At 45.5% G+C, this 19,531-nt stretch overlaps 1 protein-coding gene across 1 annotated transcript in view; it reads left to right on the forward strand.

The window, feature by feature from the left end:
- The window catches only part of LOC134338073 (potassium voltage-gated channel subfamily KQT member 4-like), a 224,352-nt gene that overhangs the window by 74,815 nt on the left and 130,006 nt on the right, over positions 1 to 19,531 (forward strand). Inside the window, exons 4-7 of the mRNA XM_063033606.1 lie at positions 9,528 to 9,703; positions 12,445 to 12,570; positions 18,010 to 18,120; positions 19,219 to 19,314. Coding sequence (XP_062889676.1) covers positions 9,528 to 9,703; positions 12,445 to 12,570; positions 18,010 to 18,120; positions 19,219 to 19,314 — 509 coding nt within the window. The remainder of the gene's footprint in view (positions 1 to 9,527; positions 9,704 to 12,444; positions 12,571 to 18,009; positions 18,121 to 19,218; positions 19,315 to 19,531) is intronic.

The following is a 19,531-nucleotide window of genomic DNA, read 5'->3' on the forward strand; positions in this document are numbered from 1 at the left end:
CTACGGAACCTGGACTTGGACTTGGACACAGAACCTGGACTTGGACTTGGACGCAGAACTTGGACTAGGACTCGGACACGGAACCTGGACATGAACTTGGACTCAGAGCCTGGTCTCGGACTTGACTTGGACACGGAGCCTGGAGTCAGATTTGACTTGAACATGGAGTCTGGTCTCGGATTTGACTTGGATTTGGAGCCTGGACTTGGACACGGAGCCTGGTTTCAGACTTCACTTGGACTCGGACCTGACTTGGCTTTGGAGCCTGGACTCAGACTTGACTTGGACACGGAGCCTGGACTCAGACTTGACTTGGACACGGAGCCTGGACTCAGACTTGACTTGGACACAGAGCCTGGACTTGGACTTGACTTGGACATGGAGTGTGGACTCAGACTTGACTTGGACATGGAGCCTGGAATCAGACTTGACTTGTACATGGAGCCTGGACTCAGACTTGGACATGGACACGGACCCTGGACTCAGACTTGACTTGGACACGGAGCCTGGACTTGGACTTGACTTGGACACGGAGCGTGGACTCAGACTTGACTTGGACACGGAGCCTGGACTCAGACTTGACTTGGACACAGAGCCTGGACTCGGACTTGACTTGGACATGGAGTGTGGACTCGGACTTGACTTGGACATGGAGCCTGGAATCAGACTTGACTTGTACATGGAGCCTGGACTCAGACTTGGACATGGACACGGACCCTGGACTCAGACTTGACTTGGACATGGAGCCTGGACTTGGACTTGACTTGGACACGGAGCGTGGACTCAGACTTGAACATGGGATGACAAAACCAAACAAAGACAGAGAATTTGTATCTTGGCTCGGAGCAGCGGCAAATGCCCTGCAAAACTCAGCAGAACACAAGCTGACAAAACCAAACAACGACAAACAATTTGTATCTTGACACGGGGTAGCACATGAAGCGGCAAACGGCCGGCAATCACTTAGCTGAACACAAAGAGACAGAATTCCTGAAGTAACCCCAGGCACCAAAGCCACTTAGAATCCACCATTCTTGGCAGCCCGGAACATGCATTGCCTCACTGGCTGAGGAGTCCCTTCTCGGCGACCCCGGAATATGCATTGCCGCACGGGCTGCGGTGTGACTGTCCAGCGGTGAGTAGATGTAAGCCGAGGTTTTTATGCTGCCAGTTCAGATGAGGATCAGGTGCCTTAATCAAGGAGCCCGGTAGAACACGAGGAAAAGGAAATTAACTGAAATGAAGGGTCAATAGACCAGACCGTGACAGAAGATTGAGCAGGGTTGAGGATGGAGAAGTATGATAAGGTGGACTCTCGACCTCATAATCTACCTTATCGTCTACAGATAAAATGCAGTGCATTGTCTAATAAGGTGCAATGCCATAACAAGGTAGATTGCGAGGTCAAGAATCTATCCTATCATACTAGGGAACTATTCAGTAGTCTAGTAACAGTGGGATAGAAGCTGTCCTTGAACCTGATCTTGCATGCTTTCCAGGTTCTGTATCTTCTGCCCAGTGAGAGGGAGGAGAAGAGACAATGTCTTGTGGGGTGTGGTGGGGGGAGGTCTTTGATTATTTTGGCTACTTTACCAAGGCAGCAGAAAGTATAGACAGAGTCCATGGAGGGGAGGCTAGTTTCCCTGATGTGCTAAGCTTTACTTACAAGTTTCTGCAATTTCTTGCATTCACAGGCAGAGAAGTTGCCAAACCAAGCTGTGGTGCATCTTATTGCCTACCCGCACTGCACTTTATCTGTAGCTGCTACCCTTTTATTTTGTGTTTTCTTATTGCTTTATCTTGTATTACCTCAATGGACTGTGTAATGAGTTTATTCAAAAGAACAGTATGCAAGACAAGCTTTTCACAGCGCTACATTGCAATCAATAATAATGATGAATTAAACCAAACCAAACCAATATTTACCTTCTTTTAGTAGTGTTGGTATCCTTAGAAACACTATTGTGTGTCAGTTCAACTAACTACCTTATTCTCAATAATTTCCCATCAGTAGCAAATGCCTTGGCCACCCCATTTGCACTTCTCTCCATATAGAAGTGCTCACTGTTTCCTCACTCCTCAGCCTCTCAATGAGGGGTCATTTCCTATGGTAATTGGGGTGATCTATGCACTAGGGATATCTGTGGTCATTCCTGGGATCTTCAGAAGACGGATAGCTGCCTCATCAACTCAACCAACATAGTAGGTGCTCATGAGATGAAGTTACCATGTCACAAGTTCTAGCAACTCATTTGCAGATTTGGATCCAATATGCCACCAACATGTTCCTTTCATCTTCAGTGTGGCTAACATCCAGCAACTGCTGGCTTTATTAGTTTGGCACGAGACATAGTTCCTTGTACTGTTGAAGATATACCCTCACACACTCTTGTTCTGGACTGTATGCATTTCCCTCTGTGTCCAATTTAGGTGGTCACTTCTAAAATCTTCTCATGATTCGTGGAGTGCGAATGCAAGATATTAATCCAGAATGTAGACATTTCCCTTGCCCCAATAATGCTGCTCAACCAGCTCTGTTCCTCCAACAAAATTATCTGTTGTTATGTTTCGGGGGCCTTATTATTAGCTTTGTTATAAACAATCCCTTTCAGTTTTGTCAAGTGTGATTGTCAATGTCCGAAACTAATGCGTTGCACAAAAAAAACTAATATTAATCTAGTTGTTTAAGAAATAGATTGAAGACTTGAAGACTGTGAAGCAAAGTTCAAGATATTTAGAGGGGTTTAGTCACAATTAACCTTTCTATAAAATTAGTTGTTTCTCACCTTTTAAACTGCTTACTGGTTATTGTCTTGTTTCTTTCTGGGATAGGTCATCCTCTTCCCTAACTCCTAATGCAGCGTGCCCTGCTAACATGAACTCTCCTCACCAACAGAGTTCTCACAAAACACTTATCTGCCCTGACAGTGCATACATTGACCAGTTAATATTCCCAACTTCAGTATAAGTCAGGACATCACTGAAATGAGAAGAGACACAAAACAACTTTAACTGGCAACCAAAGTAACTGAAGGCATATTCCTAGACAAACACACATATTGGTATCCTACACAATATGCATGTTGGCATCGTACACAAATATGCACATATCTGCAGGGGGAAGCAAGATCTCCAGCTGTGATCACACAAGAGCATAAGAGATTGAAGGACATGGAAATCATTTATCCCTTTGCATCTGTTCTGCATTTACCTAAGTGCCATTTTCCTGCACTAACCCCATGTCCCCTAACACCCGGCCACCCAAAGACCGCCATCTTGAGTATACTGACAGTCTCATATCCCTTTCGAGTAGAAAGTTCCAAAGAGTCCTTAAACTCTAGGCAAAGACACTTCTACACATCTTTGTCCCAAGTTTGTGACAGTGGCCTATGGCTCCCCCATCAGGAGAAATATTACCTTGGTCCAAGTCCAAAAAAAATCAACTTCTTTCAATGAGATCACCTTCCATTCTCCTGAATTGTAGACAATAAAGGTGCAGTGTCCTTAATCTCCACTTATATGACAATTCTCATCCATATGAACCTTCCCAGCACTCCTTGATTGTAAGTTTCCAAGGCAACATAGTCTCATCAGAGAAACTCAAGGTGCTCATTGCCTTTCTGTATTGCCGGTGGTCTTAATCTTTAAACATCTCAGCCAACATCCTGGAGAAATGCATATCATCCTCTCTAGCACTAACAGATCCTTCCTGTAATTTGGTGTCCAGAATTTTAGGCAGTGGCCCTCACTGTACTGCCCCAGCCTGCAGTTCCCTGTAAGCATGAACCCCATTCCTTACACTGGCACAACAGCAATCTGAGTTCGGTATAGTAACCAGAGGTGCCGAGGTGCATGCTAGCCCTACTGGCGTTAACGTACTTCACATACAAGATCTGAACTCTTGAGATCACCATTTTCAGGAAACTATGTACCTATGCACCAGGTCTCACTGTTATACAACATATCCAAGAGTCCTGGACTATTGAGGTATGAGTTCAAATCCCACCAAGGGAAATTAGAAATGTAAACTTAAATAATTAAATAAATCAGGAGTTTCAATGTCTCAGCATCAGTGACCCAGGTTCCATCTTTTCCCATACTGTCTGTGTGGAGTTTGCATGTTCTGTAAATGTGCAGTTTTCCTCTGGATGCTCCAGTTCCTTCATACATCCCAAACACATTGGGTTACTTGGCCGCTGTAAGTTGCTCTTTGTAAGCTGGTTAATGGTGGAATATGAGGGGAGTTGGTGGGAAAGTTAAGAGGAGAATAGCATAAGTGGGTGGTTGATGATTAGTACAATTTCAATAGTTCTGAGCTGTGTAACCCTATTTCTATTTCTCTCTCGTAGTTTATTAACTTTACACCTTTTATCTGCTGTTCACAAGGCATGTTTTTGACACATTTTTGGAGCTGTCATTGATATTGCCTTTTCTGCTTCAGACTTGCGATTCTACCTTTCTCCAAAACATTTACTCTTTCCACTAGGGAATGGTCCTGGGACACTGCAGTTGGAGCTCATCTTTCCTTTTAAATAAACTTTCCAAGCGCTTTGGGATTGCCTTCCTCTGAGCATCCTGCTGGCAAATAACAATATCTCTCTGCATAATTAAGACACCTAAAAACCATTGCATTACACTATCCCCTCCAACCCATTCCCACTGCATCCCAGTGTCCATTTCAGATGGTTTTCTAATTACCCTGATCAGATGTCTGGCGGTCCAGGGATACTTCTCCCTGAGTAGCTGGTACTTTGGACCTATTGGATTGGATCAGTTTCTGTTGCTCTATCTCATAGGGTTACCACCTTACTAGCTATTCCATGCCTTGAGCTGCGCCTAAGATCAGGGCCAAACTGTTAGGATGCTTCTTGGCTGTCCTCATACCTCCAAGTACCCCCAGACTATACCCTACTCAATGACCTTGAGCTGCACCATTCTAAGGGGAAGGTTCTGCTGAGGATGTGCTTGCTTGGGTCTCTTCTTTGTCCACAAGCCATCTGCAATCCAGACACGTAAACTAATCTGACCAAACTTAGTCACTATTACATATATATGTAAGAGAAGATGTTCTGGCATTGGCGAGTGTCCAGAAGAGGTTCTTGGGAGTGTTCCTGGGAGTGAAAAGGTTAACGTAGGAGGAGTGTTTAATAGCTCAGGGCCTGTACTCAATGGAGTTTAGAAGAATGAGGGGGGATCTTATTGAAAGGCCTAGATAGAGTGGACATTGAGAAGATGTTCCCCGTAGTGGGGGAGACTGGGAGCAGGGTGTACAGCCTCAGAATACAAGAACATTCCTTTAGAATAGAGATGAGGAGGAATTTTTTTAGCAGGATGGTGACGAATCTGTGGAATTCATTGCCACAGAAGGCTGTGGCAGCCTAGTCATTGGGAGCTTGATATGTTCTTGATGATTAAGGGCATCAAAGGTTACGGGGAGAAGGCAGGATAATGAGGTTGAGAGAGAAAATGAATCAGCCATGATGAAATGGTGGAGCAGACTCGATGGGCCAATTGGCCTAATTCTGCTCCTATGTCTTATGGTCTTATATCTGCTCTTTATTGAAATTTTTGCAAAGGCAATAAAATAACTTGCTTGAAGCATTTCAGCACTGGACAACATTTTGACTTCCTGCTGCCTTGAGTTATCTGAACTCCTGACACTGGGAGCAGAACCTGCTCCTTCCCCCACCTTACCCTCCATCTGATTACCCATTGCCACATTCCCAACTCCGACACGACGTGGTGACTGTGAACTCGTGTTCAGAAGATGCCGCAAGAGTCGGCGATTCAACCCTTTGGGTCTGGTCCACCATTCACTGAGGTCACAGCCAACCTTCCACCTTACTGCCACTTTCCTGCCCTGTACATGACTCCAGGCCTGAGATGAGTAACGCTGAAATGGCCCAGCAAACATTTTGGTTCAAAGACAAATGGGGCGGACAATAATGCCACCAGGGAATTCCAGATCCTAATAATAAATAAGTCTTTTTTTTTAAATGGAAGATTTTTTCAAAAAATATTCAAAACATCTTCAACAAGATGGCATCTATCTTTAAGGACCCCATCACCCAGGAAATGCTCTTTACTTATTGCTACATCAGGGAGGAGGTACAGGAGCCTGAAGCCACTCAACATATTAGGAACAGCTTTTTCCACTCCACGATCAGATTTCTGAATCAATGATGAACAATCGTATGAACACTATCTGAATATTGTTGCTCTCTTTTTGCACCACTTGCATATATGTACACATATACATATGTAACCCTCTCACTGGGGCTCGTATGGAAACTTGGCTCATTTATCGCTTTGTATGTTGGATACTATTGTAAACATGTAAACCTTTCACTGGGACCCGTATGCAAACTTGGCTCGTGAGCTAACTCTGCTAACAGCCACATGACTCAATGGTGAGAAGGCCACCTTTCACAAACAATATACATCTAGGGTTGGTATGATTTGGGATTCAACCAAACAGGTAAGTTGGGATGTTCTGATTAAGGAACATTGATTGTTGTGAATGCTGAGTAAATATTGCTCCATGTAAAGTTATCGCTTGCCAGAAAATTAACAGATCATACACCGGCATAAAATTATAAAGAAATATACTGAACAAATTTACAGTTATGGGTAAAAATAATAAACGGGCCCTTTACTGTTAAACCAGCCCAATGTGCACATAAACATTGGAGCTCATTTCTGGAGTTGTCGAGGGTATCACTTTCCTCACACACTGAACCCACACTCTGTGTGAACGACACCAGCAACAGTCTGATCCTCCCTCGAAGACCAGCTCAAATGAACTGGCTCTCTCAGGAGTATTGGCACTTCTTCCTTGGAGCCATTCATCTCACAAAGCACTTCTTACAACGAGTCTCTCCCAGAACGGTATTCTGTGGCATCTTCCCTTGTGCCCCGCTCCACAGCTCCCCACAAAAAGCCCCCAAACCAGACTACTCTCCTTCAGAAATCTGCTCCCACCCAGCTCTCTTGGGTGTTCCACTGGGCAGAAAGATACAACATGTATCAAGCCACCCTGATTGGCTGACACCACATTCCTAAGTTGGACAACATGGCTCCTTATCTTTAGCCGAAGCCAAAATACTCTTACTAGCAGGATGCACTACTTTTACAGAAGACTGCTAAAATAAAAACACCTCACAGCATAGCATAGAAATCTTACCCAGGGAATATTTATATATGTATTTTTATTGTAATTTATGGTACTTTACGTATTGCACCATACTGCTACAGCAAAACAACAAATTTCACGACATAAGCCAGTGATAATAAACCTGATTCTGATTCGCATCTCTCTTCTACATCCTGAAATGAGCTGCTTTTCACTTTTGACTGCTCCCTGCCAGGCTCTGAGCTTTGCAACGCTCCCCTGCTATTGGATAGCCTGGTTGACTGGAAATGTCCAGGTTGACTGTGGAAGTGTGTCTCCACACTTGGGTGGAGGGTGGAGGAATTGGAATCTGGAATCCTTCCACGTTTTACAAGACAAGCTGATGGTATTGTAACGATTGAGTGTGGACCCCTGCATGTCCAAAGGTGAAGACTTCATCCCACTGCTCACCCGATGTTTCCTCTCGTGGGACTAAGCAGCTGAGAAAGAAAAAAGGCTTCCATTCAGCACCTTCCCCTCTGTTTCCATGCCCCCACCCACCCACCACCCACCACCCAACTCCTTCTTCTTGGCTCCCAAATTACAAACGTCTTCATCTTGTATTGATTGCAGTCTAGATTGGTGCAGGTGTGGGGACTGTGAGGATGTGCTGGGGCCAAGAATGTGAGGGAAGGGCAGGTGTCCTCGAGTGGTGGAGGAGGCGGGAGTGTGAGGCCTGAATAAAACTAAGAAGAGGCTGACGTTGAGGAGCCAGTTCGTTGTTTAGGGCAAACTCTCCCTGCTCCCTGACTGAGGGCTTGTGGATCGTGCCGGACAAGCTTGTCCAGTGCTGGGGTATTGCAGACCATCCGAATCCCATTCTTTGGAGGGGAGAAGAGACAAGACTTGACGTTTCTACGCACTGCATGATGCATTGTGGGGGCGTCTGTAGAAGTCGTTTGTCTACAAGAGCAGATTTAGCTCTGATAACTACCCTAAGGATGCAGAGTCATATATCTGACTAGACAGCTGTGATGAGCTGGGCAAAGTCCCTGAACACAGACAGTGAGAACCAATTTCTCCTCTGTGGACTCTGCCTGCCCTTCCTGCTGGCTTGGGAAAACATCCAGCATAATCAAACAACCCTCTCACCCCGGTCATTTTCTCTCCCCTGCCTTTCGAAGTTCAAAGTACATTTATTATTAAAGTACATATATGTCACCAAACACAACCCTGAGATTTGTTTGCTTGCGGGCATACTTAATAAATCCAGGAACTAAAACAGAGTCAATGGAAGACTGCGCTCAATAGGACAAACAATCAGTGCACAAAAGACAACAAACTGCAAATACAAAAGTAAAAAAGAGAAATAATAAATAAATAACTGAGCAATAAACGTTGAGAACATGAGGTGACAAGCCCTCGAAAGTGAGTCCATAGGTTGTAGGAACAGTTCAGTGAAGAGGCAAGTGAAACTGAGTGAAGTTATCCCTTCCGGTTTACGAGCCTGATGTTTGGGGTTAATAATTGTTCCCGAACCTGGTGATGTGAGTCCTGAAGCTCCTGTGCCTTCTTCCAGCAAGAACAGATCATGACCTAGGTGACAGGGGTCCCTGATTGTGGATGCTTCTTTCCTGCGACAACGAGGCGAGTAGATATGCTCAGTGGTAGTGATGGCTTCACCAATAATGGACTAGTAGGTCATATCCGCAACTATTTGTAGCACTTTCTGTCCAAGGGCATTGGTGTTTCTATACCAGGTTGTGATGCAGCCTGTCTATACACTCTCCACTACACATCTATAGAAGTTTGTCAAAGTTTCAGATGTCGTGCCGAATCTTCACAAACCTCTGGGGAAGTAGAGGCACTGCAATGTTTTCTTTGTAATTCCGCTTATGTGCTGGGCCCAGCACAGGTTCTCTGAAACAATAACACTGAGGAATTTAAAGAATCTTTTGGAATTTATCTTTCAAAAGACGGAAGATACAAAAGCTTAAGAACACATGCAACTCGGCTCAAGGTCAACTTCTATCCTGCGGCTATAAGACTCCAGAGAAAAAAACTCTCACATGACAAAGATGAAGTCTATGTCAGTGAACCTCGTCACGGCCCTTGCACTTTATTTGTCTGCCTGCACTGCTCTTTCTCTCTACCTGTTATGCTATTTTCTACCTTCTGCTTCGTTTTCATCTCTTACTTAATGATCTGTCTCGATGACAAGCAAAAGCTTTTCACTATATCTCGGTACATTTGACAACAATAGCCTAATTTATCAATTACACTGTCCGCTTAGCTGCTGACGAGGACTTAAGAGCTCCACATTGTTGTTACAGCTAGCTGGTTCTCCAGTCACGTCTACAAGCCATCGGGAGATTTGGCCAATATTCCACCCTCAGTGCTGTGTTTCCACTTGCAGACTTCATCGTGTTCGTGGCCTCCGTGGCGGTGATAGCCGCTGGGACCAAGGGCAACATCTTCGCCACTTCAGCACTGCGCAGCATGCGTTTCCTGCAGATCCTCCGCATGGTCCGGATGGATCGCCGGGGGGGAACCTGGAAGCTGTTGGGGTCCGTGGTGTATGCTCACAGTAAGGTCAGTGCGGGCTCCCGTGCTCTCTAATAACCGTCTCCTCTCTACCCTGCTTCCGTTCCTCGTGTTTCCGTGCCAGCTTCCTTCCCTTCACTCTCCTTCACTGTGCCCGCCCTGCACTGCCTCACTCAACTTCCCACTCATTCTGTTTTGCATTTGAACTTCCGGATGACTAGCTAGTGATGGCACACAGCGCAGATGGAAGTGACCGCAGCCTTACTGACTGCCCGGTTCGCTGCCTCCCAAATCACCAGGGGGAATTGGCCCTCTACCATTGCTAAAGAGAGGAGTAACTAGAGTCCTGATATCCACAGTGGGAAATTATAGGAAAAAGTTCTGAGGGATGATGTTTAGTCAAGCAACAGGCAATCAGCATGGATTTGTTTAGGAGTGTTAGTGAATATTTTGAGGAGGTGGCAAGGAATGTCATTGAGGGGAGATTGTTTAATGTGGAGCAGAGGAGATGGAAAGGGATTTGGTTAAGGTGCATGAAATTATGGGATAAAGTGGGTCTGCCTCCCTAGCAGAGCAGCCAGTAATCCATGGCCCCAATTTCACTGGAAGGATTAGGGGGACTTGTGAGTAATGTATTTCACTCAATAGGTGGTTTGGACATCGAATCCCAATAGAGGGATGTTGCCAGAAGTACTCCCGACCTGAGCCCCCCGGCCATGACCTGCTGGCTGATGGATTCAATCCTGGCCTACATGAGCAGGATGTGTTAATAGTCCCGACGTGTGCTGTAAATGTTAGTGATTCAGAGAAAAGCAGTCACACTGCATTCAAAGGATGGTGAACTGTGTGGCTAAACTTCTCATCGACCCTCCACTGGGCTTTGGGCCAGGATCAACACTCTGTTCCTGCTCTTCTGGGGCAGTTCCAGAGGATAGAGCAATTCCCCCTCTTGCCCCTCCCCCCCCAGTCAGCTGGTATCTTCAACCATGCTAAATGAAGCCCAGCCAAGCCCAATCTGCTCCATGGTGCCTCACTGACCCACCAACCCACGAAAATCCCTGTAACACACCAACCCACGGAGAAACTGAAAAACCATCAACTCGTTGACCCAACAACCCATCAAGTGTACCCCCTATTATTTTCCTTAAAGTTAACCCATCCTGAAGAGGGGTCTCGGCCAGAAACGGCAACAGCTTATTCATTTCCATAGATGCTGCATACCCTGCTGAGTTCCTACAGCAGTTTGTGGGTATTCCTCTGGATTTCCAGCAATCACAGAATCTCTTGTGTTAATAATAATTAACATTGTGAGAGACGTATATGAGCTGCCAGATCTGTATCCATGACACGTCAAATCAAAGTCAGCTGCCTCGCAATGAGGGCAGAGGACTCCAAGCTCCCACAGTGAGTGCTGCCTCTACATTTCCCACAGTTCTGTTTCAGAACTGGTAAGCTGGAAGTTTTGGCTTCTGCGTGCAGAGTTTGGAAATTGACTCGAAGGCATCCTTTGACATAGTGAGAGTAAAAGTTCCAAGCGCAATGTGTGCATGAGCTCAGGATGGTTGTCCAAAGGCTTTTGTCAATTGCCCAGTGTCCAATATAAACATCCTCCTGTGAGGGACAAGTAGAAGAAATTCATGTCCCTCACAGTCAGTGACCGTGAAACTCAGGCACTCGCTGCCCCAGTGAAATCAGCCATGGTGGAATGTAGCACATAGAACCTAGAGTAGTACAGCACAGTACATGCCTTTTAACCCATGATGTTTTACCGACCTATGTAAACCCACTAACCCTTCTCTCCTACACAGCTCATAAACCTCCATTTTTCTTACATCTCTGTGCCCATCAGAGAGTCTTCCAGATATTCCGATTGCAAAGGTTAGCTTTATTTATCACGTGTACACCAAAACATCAAAGCATACCGTGCATAGTCCAAGAATTGTGCTGGCGGCAGCCTGCAAGTGTCACCCGGTGCCAACGTAGCCCACAACCCACTAATCCTAACTCTAACAGCACGTCTTTGGAATGTGGGAGGAAACCGGGGCACCCGGAGGAAACTCATGCAGTCCTGGGGAGGAAGTACAAATTCATTACTGACAATGGTGGTTTGTACTCTACCACCATCCCAGCAGTGTGTTCTAGGCATCCACCACTCTGTCTGCAAAAACTTAGCCCTGACATCTCCAACTTCTCCTCCATTCACTTTAAACGGATATTAGACCATAAGATCATAAGACAAAGGAGCAGAAGTCAGCCATTCGGCCCATCGAGTCTGCTCTGCCATTTTATCATGAGCTGATCCATTCTCCCATTTAGTCCCACTCCCCCACCTTCTCACCATAACCTTTGATGCCCTGGCTACTCAGATACCTATCAATCTCTGCCTTAAATACACCCAATGACTTGGCCTCCACTGCTGCCCGTGGCAACAAATTCCATAGATTCACCGCCCTCTGACTAAAAATACTTCTTCGCATTTCTGTTCTGAATGAATATTCTCTAGTGTTGGCCATTGCTGTCTGGGAAAAAAAAGCTACTGGCTGTCCATTCCAACTACGCTTCTCATAATCTTATACACTCCTATCAAGTTGCCTGTCATCCTCTCGCTCCGAAGGGAAAAGCCTGACCTCATGCAACATTGCCTCACAAGAACTTGGTGGCTTTCCCAGTATGGATAGCTCAGTCACTCAAACAGTGATGTTTACGGAGGCCTTGAAATATCTATTTGTTTGAAATGATTTGTTAAAATTTGGAGCATTAGAGTAAGGTGTTGACTTATTCTGTTGCAGGAGCTGATCACAGCCTGGTACATTGGGTTCTTAATCCTCATTTTCTCCTCGTTCCTTGTCTATCTGGCTGAGAAGGAGGATAATACAGAGTTTTCAACATACGCAGACTCCCTCTGGTGGGGTACAGTAAGTCCAGACTCAGTACTGTTCGTGTAGTTTGCTCTTCAAGTGCCCTGTGTTTGCCAGTGATGTGAGAACAAACTAATGAGCTGGGAGCTTGCTACTTGCTCCCAGCGTGCAGGTAGGTTAACTCACCAAGATGTGAGCAGCCTTTACCAGCGAAGGGTCAGGACTGGATGTGCTGAGGTGAAGTGCACTCCTGCCCTGATCTAAGAGAGGTAGTGACAAGGCAAACTGCGTTCTGTCAAAGCCAAAGAGAAGTCTTTTCCTTTTAGCTGTGTGTGTGTGTGTGTGTGTGTTTGACAGGGTAAATATTGTCTTACTCACTAATTACCAGCTACTTATTAGTTGTGTTTGCCATCCAAAGATGTCAGATTAACATGTCCCTCTGGAAATTTGTGGCTAAAATGTGTTGTTGCGTGACATGCCTCTAACAGACTGAGTGACCTGAGGTTTTAACAGCCCCATATGCTAAGATGACATGTGGGTTAATTATAGTTCAGATGTTTCAATAAAGCTTGCTCTCCTGATTTGATGTCATGTTAATAGGCAGATGCATTATCCAAGCAATTTTCACTTGTTATTTATGCAACAGTTTACAAAAATTGCTGGAAATACTCGGTACGTCAGGCAGGGTGTATGGCGAGAGAATTAGAGTCAACATTTCAGATGAGCAAGACAAGAGGAAAGTGAATCTGGAGCTTTGCTGAGCACCTTTGCTCCATCTACTCCAGACCCCTGGATCTTCCAGTACTAACTATTTAAATTTTTTCATCGACACATCTATCCTGTGTCCAGCTATGCCAAGTCAATGCTAATGCAAATTAGAGGAATAGGACCTCAACTTCCAGCAGTCTCAAGCCCGGCAGCACGAACACTGAATTCTGAAACTTAGAGCAACCACTCGCCCACCTGTCCCTTTTCTCTGTCATCTTAATCCACTTGGCCCGCATCACCACATCTCTCTCTTTTCCCCCTCCATCTCCATCTGTCCATCACCCACCTACTCCTTTCATTGGTACCTTTCACCATATCCCTCCCTCTATTCCATGTTCCACCTTCCTCTCCTATCCAATTCCATCATCTTCATCCCTTTGATAGTCCCCTCCCAGCCTCTGTAGCTATTTTCAATCTCCCTCCTCATCTGCCTATCACACACATCCCTCACCCAGCTCTACCTATCAACACCTATCTCTTGCTCCATCCCTTCCTATACTGGTTATCACTCCCCATTCTTTCAGTCCAGGTGAAGGGTCTCCACTCTGCATTTCCCCTCACAACCCACTGAGTTCCTCCCACACCTTGCGAGCTATTTCAGACAATATGAGAAGAGGGAAAGGTCAGAGATCCGGGCGTCCTCCTTGCTTTAGAACCTGTGGTGGAACATCTCATCCTGCCAGGTCCATAGGCTGTTAGGGTGGACTGTAGGGAAACAGATCTGGAACTTGTGCAAGATGCTATGTGTTGTGTGTTTAGACATCATTGTCCAAGTTATCTGGACAATGACGTGTGCTATTTGGACAATTTGAAACTGAACATGGCTTCCCACTATGATTCACTCCAAGCAGTAGAACAATGTGGACCAGCTTTACCCTGTGTGGGTGGGCAGGAGATGGGACAAGGTTATTTGGCTTCAGTAGTGGATTATTAGCCAATGAGCCTTAGCATTGCCCGCCCCAATTCCAAAGAAAGAAAGACAACCAGAGAAAAGTATTCTGATGAAATTGACTGACAGTTCAGGCAGGGGCAGCCCCTTGACTCTGATTGGAGGAGGCATTCATCCCCAGGAAAGAGCTGCCCCTACACACTGACTGGCATAACTGCTGTGCAGCCAGTAGGTTCCATTTACAACGATATTGGCACCACTTTGCTCTCTCTCTGTTAGTACGACTTGAACTGCTGGGCGTGTCCTATTATCAATATGCTATTTTTAAAATCCATATTGCCACCATCTAGGTGCCTTTATCAACCTGATAGCCTCTGAATCTTAATACCCACAATGTCCCTGGCCTCATCCTATTAAAGACATTCCCTTTGTCCTATCCATCCCATCTCCTCTGCAACTGAAAAGTAATTGTTTTCACTCTTTCCAACTTCCGATGAAGGGTCTTTGACCTGAAACGTTAATTCTGTTCCTCTCTTCACAGTCACTGTCTGACCTGCTGAGTGTTAGTTCATCTTTCAGAGCTGCAAGCTGACTTCAATTGAAGAGCAAAAAAATAAAACTGCAGGGACTGGAAATATGCAGTAACGAAAGAAAATGCTGGGAAAACCCAGCAGGTCGGAGTGAAGGTCAGGCACCCTTTGTCGCAAATTGATGAAACAAATGTTTTAAGTTGCCGAAGAGAGAGGGGTGGAGAGAAGAGCGATTGAGTCAGTGATATGATGGAGACCTTGTTGCTAAGATGACCAAGTAACAGTTGAGCTGCTGGAGAGGCAGGACCTCTTTGTAGGAGTGACATAACATAGAGAGACAAAGCAACAACAGTGCTGGAACCATGAGAGACTGAGCTGAGGAACCATCGGAAATCAGAAATAAACAAGAAAGCTAGAATACCCAGCACATTAGGCAGCATCTGTAGAGAGAAAATTTGACCGATGAACAACTTTACATTAGAACTAATTCAGAGTTCAGATTTCTGACTCAGGTTTCTTTATCGCAGGGTAACATACAATGAAATGTGTTGTTTGCATTAACAACCTGCACACCAAAGGATATGCCTTGGGCAGCCTGCAAGTGTCACTATATATTCCGGCACCAACATACAATAGATTAGATTAGGTTAGATTATGAAGACACGCAGTCCTCTTTTATTGTCATTTAGTAATGCATGCATTAAGAAATGACACAATATTTCCTCCAGTGTGACATCACAAAACACAGGACAGACCAAGACTGAAAGAACTGGCAAAACCACATAACTATAACATATAGTTACAAACAGTGTAACAATACCATAACTTGATGAAGAAGTCCATGAGCACAGTAAAAGTTCAAAGTCTCTCAAATGTCCGACATCTCACACAGACGGGAGAAGGAACAACTCTCCCTGCCATGCCCGACCACGGTCTGACTCTGAGTCATCCGAAAACTTCGAGCTCTGATCAGCTCTCCTAACAATTCGACCTCAATCTCCGTCGCCAACAGCAGGCAAAGCCGGGGATTTTGGGGCCTACTCTCCGAAAGATTCCTGACCACGCAGTAATGACAGCAGCGAATGAGCGTTTCAGAAATTTCTCCAGATGTCTCTCTGGACTTTCACGTCCCTCTCCAGCAAATCAGAGTTGTCCATGGCCCCTATTTAATGGATACGATATCATTTTTCACCAGAGGGCTGCGCACGCGTGGTGCGCTGCTCTCTTTCCTGCCGCCAATACTTGTCAGAACAACTTAAAACACAACAAAACATACCAAGCAAAAGGCAACCACAGTGAAACCAGCCCTGTTCCTACCTCCCTACGTACATACACAGTTCTCTTACGTCAGGGCAGGCAGCCTCCAACCTCCAGAGGACTCATGGATTTGCAGACACTGGGCCCCAACTTCCTCAGCAGACTCACAGTGATTCACAGTTTCAGGGCTCAGGGCATCAGGCCTCAACTTCTGGTCCTCCAATTGGCCTTTGGGCTTTGATCCAGACCTCCAATTGACCTCCGGACCTCTTACCGACCTTCGGGCTTTGATCCAGAACTCTGATTGTTCTTCAGATTGCATCGACAAGTTCTGTCACGGCAGGAAAGGCTGGTTATCTGAAATTGTTGAATTCCGTACTGGGTCCCGAGGACTTTAAAGTCCCCAACTGGAAGGTGAGGTTCACTGACCCCAGGGAAGTAGCAGGTTCTGCCGCTGAGAATCCAGATAACACTGGGGAAAAGATAACACAAGATGAGGGATTAGAGTGTTTTGGGTGGGTTTCTCTCTTATTCGCTCCTTTTTGCCATCATTCCCTCCTGGGTAAAAGTTTAAATCGTTGAGTGACTGAGTGGGTACAGAGTTTAAAGCAGCAAGGGCCAGGAGACTAGAATAGGTAGGGAGTTAAGGTGAAAGGGAAGGTGCTTGTGGTGAAATGGGGAATGCAAGGCAGTAAATGACAGGGAGGGTGAGCTCAGAGTGTCCATGGTTCACCAGCAACTAGACTCACACAAGGGAACCATTGGTAGTGTCCAAAATAAGATCACTCATGACAAAGGTGGTTGAATTGGTGGCACAAACAGAGGGAATTTGATTTAAGAACCATATCGAGATGAAGCTGCAAGGATACCAAGTCGAAATCTTCCAAGGAATACTATTTTGGGAAGACAGGCCAAATGGGACATGAGTTGGGAAGGGAAGAGACAGGGCAGGTGGTGGGTTAGCTCTAACACTACAGGATAGCATCAGTGGACGAACGAGAAGGGATCTTGGCTCAGAAGAGATATATGAGTAATAAGAAAAGGGAGCATTTGAATAAATATTTCATAATTCTTTGAGACTCCCTGGGACAGGTGAGCCCATGTTATTGAACCAAGGAACCATTCAATACTCTTATAAAGGGGGAGTAACTGTTGTTCTTGACCCTGGTGTGATGTGCTTTTGTATCTTCTGCCTGATGGGAGAGGAGAAAGGAGAGTATCTAAGGTGGGTAGGTCTTTGATTATGTTGGCTCCTTTATGGAGACAGCAAGAAGTACAGACAAAGTCTGTGGAGGAGAGACTGATGTGATGTGCTGAGTGGTATCTCTGCAGTGTCTTGTGGTTACAGGAAAAGCTGTTGCCATTCCATGAAGTTCCATGGGTTCGGGACACTTGTGGGTAAGTGTCCTCCTTCTGATTCCCACCTTGCATTCTCCCTCGGCTGATCAGTCACTGCGTCTCCATGCTGAACAGTAGCTAGAAAATGCAAGTGTAGTCAAGTCACAGAAAGAACTCTGTGGACTTCTTCAATATCCGTAACCAGGGATGCTCAGTAGCACCACTTTCCCAGGACTGCCTCATCAACACCTCTCCGATATTGCATCTGTGTGGTCTTTGAAAAAGTCCTGTGACAAAACCCTCAGTGGGTTTAGTTTTCTCTCTGTGTCAGGCCACACCTGGACATGGTCCGAAAATCAGAAAAAAACTGCAGATGCTGGAAACCTGAATCAAAAATAGAGAAACAGAAGTAATATTACAGATCTTTGAAGGAGTTCAGATCGACTTTCTCCATCCTGAAATGTTAAATCTGTTTCTCACTCTATAGATGCTGCCTGACCTGCTGAGTGTTTCCATTACTCTGATTCTGTTCTGTATTATTTTCTAACAAGTTCATTACAGACCAGTGGATACTAATATTTATCTGAACTATTGGATCCCTTCTCCAAACTTCCTTAGCCCATTTCTCCTCATGTATGATTGAGATAAGTGTGATTGACAATATAAGGTTGATCCGGGAAGAAAATTCAACATGATCACTTTCCACCTTCACAGGTTACACTAACGACAATTGGTTATGGTGACAAGACTCCGCAGACGTGGCTAGGCCGGATGCTGGCAGCAGGATTTGCACTGTTAGGAGTCTCGTTCTTTGCACTCCCAGCTGTAAGTATTTACAACCACTGTAGAAAGCTTCCACCAAGTGGAAGGCTATTAGTTAAAATAAATTGGATATTATCTTTCTGCTGTTAAATGGTTTTGCTTTCTTAGTTTCATGGGTTTTGTTGAGTTTGAACTTTTCACTACAGAGTTATCTCAAACCTCCCAAATCCCATGTAGGACCTGCGATCTCAGAAAGTTAGGTTTTTCTTGATGATATTGGGAATTTGATAAGCGAGGGGAGTGACAATCATTCTACAGAAAGTGACCACTTAGCCTGATCTCGCTCGACCAAACCAAGAAGTGTCCCTCCTCTGCCCCTACTCTGCGGACCAGTACATACAAATTTCCCTTCAGAAAGTTACTAGTGAGTCTGCCTTCACTCCGCCCTTGGTGGACGGGGCTGCACGTCTTTGTTCAGCACCCGTAGGAATCCCGCTAGAGAGGGGACTCAGCCAAATGGAAGTGAGCTTGAGGGGTCAGATATACCCCACCAGAGCCACTGCAACCCCAGCCCTGCTCTGCCTGACCTCGTAGTTCAAAGATCCATTGGCTGACAGCCTCGTGTTCATTCCTAATCCCAGACCCAAGGGTACAGCTCGTAAAAAACATAACTTGAGACTTGGGCTCTTTTTTCATTCCTTCCAAGTAGTTGTACTTGGAATTCTAATGCAGTGCAATGCCATGTTGGTGATCCAGATCTCAGATGAGGTAGAGGAGTTGGTATGGGTACTATTAGCCATGGAGATGAAGATCAATCAGTGGGAGTTGATTACTGCTCAGATGTCAGCTGAGGACAGGGTCCGTTTCCTTTACCTGCAAGGCCCGTGATTAATTACACCACCATCACTTTCAGTGTAAACTCACACATGATGTTTGAGTTGGAACAGGTTAAAGGGTGGATGCTACAGTATCTGTGGTGAAGCTATTTCCATGAGAGGGTAGTGACCTCAAATAAGCAATCAAGGTCGGATGGACAGAGCATCATTCAAAGTGTTTGGCAGCAGCCTTTTCCCACTGCATCATTGACAATACTGACACTGTTCAATGTGGACCATGGCTGGGTCTCTGATTCGTGATTTACGGAGATTTTTTTGCCCGCAGGGAATTCTGGGTTCGGGGTTCGCCCTGAAAGTTCAAGAGCAACATCGACAAAAGCACTTTGAGAAAAGGAGAACTCCTGCCGCCAACCTCATTCAGGTGAGTGTAGAGCTGGGCATTTGCTTGGCAACGCCTGGTGCCGTGTCACAGTCATAACAGGCCAGTGAAATGCTCAAACAGTGGCTTCAGGATGTGAAACCAGGCTCAGAGCTAGGAAGTGGGTAGGAGTGGTCACTTCAGTACGGGTTTCTACTGCAGTGGAGAGGCTACAAGGAGAGATTATTACAGGATTATAAGAAGAGTTTCAGCCCCAGCC

The sequence above is a fragment of the Mobula hypostoma genome, chromosome 26, assembly GCF_963921235.1.
Source record: "Mobula hypostoma chromosome 26, sMobHyp1.1, whole genome shotgun sequence".
Classification (NCBI taxonomy): domain Eukaryota; kingdom Metazoa; phylum Chordata; class Chondrichthyes; order Myliobatiformes; family Myliobatidae; genus Mobula; species Mobula hypostoma.